A 6,663-nucleotide genomic window follows, 5' to 3' on the forward strand; every position below is an offset into this window, starting at 1 on the left:
CCGGCCTGGGTCCTCCCCAAGGGGCCGGGCGTACCGCCGTGCCCATGGAGAACGCGCACCGGCGAGCGTGTGGCTGAAGGGCCATCTTCCACGGTACTTCGGTTCCTGCGGAGAAAGAGGCGGTCAATGGCTTTAGCACACGCTGACTGAGAAAGTGATGGATCCACGGGGCAGATGAAATGATTTGACGTGCCCTCCTCTTCCTCCTTTGTGTCCCTGGGCAGGAGTCTGGACTACCCTGCTGATTTGTTGGAGTTGAGGTAATGGCTGAAGTTGGTCGGTGGGAGACGGCTGGAGGCCCAGAGCACGGTCTGGGGGTTGCGCGGTGCCTATGATCTGACCCGCAGCCTCTGCCTTCGCTGGGACTGCCAGCATGGGGAACAGTGGCTCAGCCGTGAAGGTCTGCACAGATCACCAAGGAGGCATCAACTGGCTGAGCCTGAGCCCGGACGGGCAGCGCCTGCTCACGGGTAGTGAGGATGGCACTGCGCGGCTCTGGAGCACTGCCGACAGCCAGTGCCATGGCCACTTCCAAGGTACAATAGCTTCTTTTCGCCTAGTTTTTGAGTTTAAAGCATGGTACGGGCCACACAGCATGTTGTGGTCTCTCTGTCCCAGCAGCCTGCCAGGCAGCCAAAATCATGCTTGTTATGTTTTGTGTTTTTCTGAATATTTGTTACAGTAATATTAAGCAGAAGCTGTTTCAACCCAAAACAGGTTACCAGCACTACTGAATGCATGGATCCTTTTATCTCAGGGTGTAGAACATAGCAGTTGGTTAACTTATGTCTCTTTCTGAAAGCCCTCTGTTTTACACCCTGATGAAATATTGACTTTTTGGTATTCTCTCTCTCTTTTTTTTTTCTTTTTTTGTCCTTTTAACCATCTCATTTTCCAGACAATCTTTATGTAGAACCTCTTGACCCAGAAGTCTGAAAAGAAACATTACCAAATAGGCTGGTTTTTTCCCCACATTTGATGCACAGGAATGTTAATTGCTGGGCTTTTTAATTTTAAATTGATTTTGCATTTTAAACAGAATTTATTATCCTTGGACTAACATCTCAATAATTAAAAAGAAAAACTCTGTAGAAAGTACAGTCACACAGGAGTCAAATGAGAACTAAAGATGTTTGTATTCTCAGTCACTCATGTTCTTTTCTCTTAATACAGGAAAAAAAAAGAAAAACTCTTAAATCTGGAATTTCTAATCCCTTTTTCTTCCTAGTAAGAAATCGTATTGCTGTGATTTTTTGTTGTTGTTTGCTTTCTTGCTTGCTTGCTTGCTTTTAACTATGGAGTATTGTCTTTTTTCCCCACATCCTGCCATGGTTCTAGCTCCTGGAAAACCCACTGCATTTGCTTCAGGCTTAGAAATCCCTTTAAACCACTAATTAACTTTTAACTAGAAAGAGAAATGTATTGGATAATATTCAGAATTTAGCCTACTACTGCTAGTGTTTGGGGTAAACTCTGAAGAAGGTTGACTAGCTGGTTTGTGAACTGTCAGTCGAATCAGATAATTGTATGTATTTTATATTTATGCACACATACAGTTGTGTAAATTTGTATCATACAAGCTATAATTACTGATAAACCTGTATCTATAACACAGTTGCAAGCTTCCACCACAGCACAACCAACGGTCTTCTGTGGTGGCTGCTTTTGACCAGACCAGCACCAGACCTTGTCTGTCACAGCGGGTTTTGGCATCCTTTATGTGGCTCGAGTATTATTGATGGTTAAAATCTGACTGACAGACTTTGGTGCAGTAACCAAGACGCTTTTTTGATCTTCTCAGAGCAGAATTACATGATGCTGTGAGAAAAATCCCAGTGGCTGAAACCTGTCCCATTTAGGCTGCTTTGCAAAATGTTTTCACAAAAACGTGAGGATGGGTATAGTTTTGCTTATAGCCTTGGTCATCTGTTTCATTTTTGGCATCTGGTGAATTTGCTTAAGAGGAAACAAGACGTGTGTTTGTAACATGGATTCTGGTTTGCTTTTGAACTACAGCAAGGCTTTTGAACTACAGGAGTTGTAATAAAATCTGGGTTTTTGCAGTCAGTTAAAGTGTTTTACTGGGCAGTCTGCTTTTCCTCCTTTTTTTTACAATCTCTAGTCTACAACATGATTCTGTTTTTCTAATATCTTTGTCTGTCCATCTGTCTCTCTTTAATCACATTTGTCCTTCTTACATTTTTTTTTCTTTTATTCCAAAGAATAGTGTTATTTAAATCATAGTAGGGCCCACCAGCCTCAACCAAAGTCTGGGACTCTCTTGTAATAGTTATTTAAGAGAAAACAGTTCTGGTCTTGAAAGCTTACAATCTAAATAATTAAACAGTGCCAGATAATACTATCCCAATGATTAGATCGGTGACAACAATTTCACACAAGGGATCTTGGACAAAGCTGGGACTTGAATCCTAAGGTCATTTTTAAATGAGGTGCATTTAATGATACAATAGAAAAATGACACATCTTGCTAAGCAACAATAAAAGCTTAAGGTTGTAACATTGATTCCTCTTTGCTAGCATTACCCTGTTTTTCAACACAAAATTTTTAGAGTAGCAGTTGTGTCTGTTTTTATTGTAACTGTAGACTCCCAACATACTCTGAATACGGTATAAATAATTGTGCTCTTATTCTTTCTTTGTGTGTCATTTCCTTAAATGTATACTGATATTTTGAAAATTGTGGCTTTTATTCATGTTATTAGTCATAATAGGGAAAGTATTGGCTGAGTTTTACCAGATATGTTTTTTTGTTTGCATTTCATTCTACTTGGACAATGAAACTAAACTTGCTGGTAAGTCTCATGTCGCTTCCTTTTTTCATAGTTTAATGCTTTAATTTAGAGCTGTTTGTGTCCTGACAATCAAAGTGCTGGATCGAAATGCAGCCTTTTTTCCTGACTTCAGAAGAAGGAAGCAAAAGCATTTCTTTATTTAAAAAAAAAAAAAAGGCCAATTTTTTACTGATTTTAAGCTTCAGTAGTCTGAGTCTTCTTATACTGATATTAATTTAGCCCATTACGTTTTTTATAATACTGGTTAATTTACCTGATTGGTGGAACTGTACTGTTTTTCACTTAGTCATTACAGCAATAAAGCAGAGTTTTTTGCTGTTAATTAAAAATATTGTGTTTTATACAAATCCTTAAATGTGAAGAACATGGTGGTGCATTTAAAATTAGAGTTTCGGTCCGTTTGTTTGTTGTATTTTAGTTAAGGTAGAGAGCTCGACTGGTCTGTCCCGCTTGCATGCACAGTGATTGAATTTATTTCCTTTGTTATTCCTAGGACACGAAAGTTACATCACCTTTTGCCACTTAGAAAATGAGGCTGCCTTCACGTGTAGCGCAGATCATACCATTCGAAAGTGGGATGTGATGACAGGTCAGTGCCTGGCCATTTACCGAGGACACACATCAATTGTTAACAGGTTGGTTCCGTGGAGTTCTTCCTTTGTGTTGCTTGTAATCTGTTATCGCATATATTGTCATTTTACTGCAATTCTCCATTACTACACTAATAAAATGGGTTGTGTAAACCTTTGAGTTCATGCTACACATGTTCTGTGCTGTAATGATTAGTTCTCCTAGCAACAGTGCTGACACATCCATAGACAGCAGATAGGAGAGAAATGAAAGGCACACAGCAGGGGAATTGAATCCAAGGCTAGGAATGAAATTCCAGAAGAAATGATTCAATTGATAACAGATGCTTCTGATAAATAAATTTAAAAACATCACGTCAAGCCTTTGTGTCAGTAAGAGGGATAAAGTCAGGGCTTTTTCTGGAATTACTATTCCTGTTTGCGCAAATGAATTTTAATATTAAACTGATTGTGCATGACTGATGGGCCTGTCAGTTTAAAGTGCATCTTAATAGTTGGACCGGATTTAATTAATGACAAATAGAGTCAAAGATTGTTTTGATTTTTTTTTTTTTTTACACTTCTTTTTTGGTGGGTGGGTTTTTTTGTTCCTTACGAAACTCAAAACACATATGATGTGTAGCTAGATGCTGTAAATAGTTAGGAAGTCTGGCTCTGTCTGTATTTTGGCACTGGCCTGATTTTTGCTTGAATCAGCAAATGGGAATTATGTTCCCTATTCACAGGACTTTGTTGCCAGTTTGAAAGGTTCCAGAGGACCAAACTCAACTGACAAAGATGACAGGTTACGAAGTTCCGTATCTCTGGTTTGGAATGATGAACTGTAGAAATTTTTCTGTTATATGTTTGTGCAGCTACAACTCATTATTTGGGAGGTACAGCAAGTTGAGTTCTTGAGCTATAATCTCCAATTTGCTCTTCAGATCTGTAATAAGTGAGGTGCTCTTGCTCTACCTTTTTTGAGATCCTGGGCTAAGAGAAATTAGGCGTATACTTTTTTTCCCCGGACTCTCTCTGTTTGGTGATGGAAAGATGATTGCCTTTGCGCACTGTCAGCTACAGTTCAGGTTCCTGGAATGTTTGGGGTTTTTTTTGTTGTTATTTTAATCCCAAGCTATTTTCATAGATCAGTTTATAAATAATTATTTGTAAAGAAATACTAATAGATAATTATCAAGAATGAGTTATTAAAAAAAAGAAACAAACCCAACAAACCAAACCAACACAACAAACTCTTAGTTAGTGTATGTAACATATGAAAAATACATAATAGTGCTGCTGGAAGAGGTTTTATAAAAACACAAATGCCCAAAGTTACAATGCTATAGTGTAAAAATGTCTGCATCAATGTACCTGAATAAATGGTCTCAATTTTAACAGTAGAAACAGGGAAGTGTTTGTTTTAAAAAAACCAAAACACCAAAACCCGTAACAAATCCACCCAAAAAGTTCATAAATAATGTGTATCAAACAGTGACGCTGAATTGAGGTTATATATGGTGTCATGTTACTGTTTCTAACTCCAGGGGGCTTAGCATTGAAATTGTGAAAAAAATGGTTATGTAAAAAGAACGATACTGTTCATACATGCAAACTTGATTTTTTGCAGGATCCTGGTTGCCAAAGACTATCTCTTTAGTGGCTCCTATGACAGGACAGCCCGCTGTTGGAGTGTGGACAAGGAGAAACAAATTCAGGAATTCCGGGGCCATCGGAACTGTGTCCTGACTCTAGCTCACTATTCCTCCAGAGATGTTCTTGAAGAAGAGGAGGAGGAAGAGGAAGAGGAGGACAAAGTGAGCAGAGACCTCCTGGTGACAGGTAGCACAGACTGCACTGTTAAGGTCTGGTGGGTGTCCAGTGGGCGCTGTTACCAGACTCTGCTGGGACACACTGGGGCTGTCTTATGCCTTATACTTGACGCACCAAACAGGGAGCTGTTTTCTGGCAGCACGGATTATACCATTCGAACGTGGAATATTGTCACTGGTGAGCAGTTGAAAGTGTTCAAAGAGCATCAAGGATCAGTAATTTGCCTAGAGGTAAGAACAGAGGCTTCTTCAAGAGCTGTTCGAAAGGGGTATCCATGTCATAACTCAAGTGGGTCTCCATTGTCTTTTCATTCATAAAGAAGCTCTTCTTAGACAGGTGTACTCTTCACTGGATAAAAAACTGGCTGGACAGCTGAGCCCAGAGACTTGTGGTGAACGGAGTTAAAACCAGTTGGTGGCCGGTCACAAGTGATGTTTCCCAGGGTTTGGTTTTGGGGCTGGTCTTGTTCAATGTCTTTATCGATGATCTGGATGAGGGGATCGAGTGCTCCCGCAGTAAGTTTGCAGATGGCACCAAGTTGGGTGGGAGTGTTGATCTGCTGGAGAAGGATCTGGACAGGCTGGATTGATGGTCTGAGGTCAATTGTATGAAGTTTACACAAGGCCAAGTGCTGGGTCCTGCACTTGTGTCACAACAACCCCTTGCCACGCTACAGGCTTGGGGAAGAGTGGCTGGAAAGCTGCCCGGCAGAAAAGGACCTGAAGATGTGGGTCGACAGCCGGCTGAACATGAGCCAGCAGTGTGCCCAGGTGGCCAAGAAGGCCAACAGCATCCTGGCCTCTATCAGAAATAGTGTGGCCAGCAGGAGTAGGCAAGTGATTGTGCCCCTGTATTCATCACTGGTGAGGTTGTACCTTGAGTCCTGTGTTCAGTTTTGGGCCCCTCACTACAAGAAGGACATTGAGGTGCTGGAGCATGTCCAGAGAAAGGCAGCGAAGTTGGTGAGGGGTCTGGAGCACAAGTCTTTTGAGCGGCGGCTGAGAGAACTGGTGTTGTTTAGTCTGGAGAAGAGGAGGCTGAGGGGAGACCTTATCGCTCTCTACAACTACCTGAAAGGCCGTTGGTCTTTTCTCCCAAGTAACCAGCGATAGAACAAGAGGAAATGGCCTCAAGTTGCACCAGGGGAGGTTTAGATTAGATATTAGGAAAAATTTCTTCACTGAGAGGGTGGTCAGGCATTGGAACAGGCTGCCCAGGGAGGTGGTGGTGTTGCCATCAATGGAAGCGTTCAAAAAACATGTCATATGGCACTTCGGGACATGGTTTAGTGGGCATGGTGGTGTTAGATTGATGGTTGGACCTGATGATCTTAAAAGGTCTTTTCCAGCCCTAATGATTCTATGATTCTAGGTTATAAATGGTAAGCTTAAACATTAATGTAGTAACAAAATAGTAGTGCTCTGTGGTCTTGAGACAAATCCTCTTTC

The 6,663-nt window shown here is 41.1% G+C and overlaps 1 protein-coding gene across 1 annotated transcript in view; it reads left to right on the forward strand.

The window, feature by feature from the left end:
• Nucleotides 1-373: 373 nt before the first annotated feature.
• Nucleotides 374-6,663, forward strand: part of WDR86 (WD repeat domain 86) — a 23,676-nt gene continuing 17,386 nt past the window's right edge. Inside the window, exons 1-3 of the mRNA XM_010294452.1 lie at nt 374-536; nt 3,307-3,448; nt 5,013-5,445. Of these exons, the coding sequence (XP_010292754.1) occupies nt 374-536; nt 3,307-3,448; nt 5,013-5,445 (738 nt within the window). The remainder of the gene's footprint in view (nt 537-3,306; nt 3,449-5,012; nt 5,446-6,663) is intronic.

This window comes from Phaethon lepturus, unplaced genomic scaffold (genome assembly GCF_000687285.1).
Source record: "Phaethon lepturus isolate BGI_N335 unplaced genomic scaffold, ASM68728v1 scaffold14889, whole genome shotgun sequence".
Classification (NCBI taxonomy): domain Eukaryota; kingdom Metazoa; phylum Chordata; class Aves; order Phaethontiformes; family Phaethontidae; genus Phaethon; species Phaethon lepturus.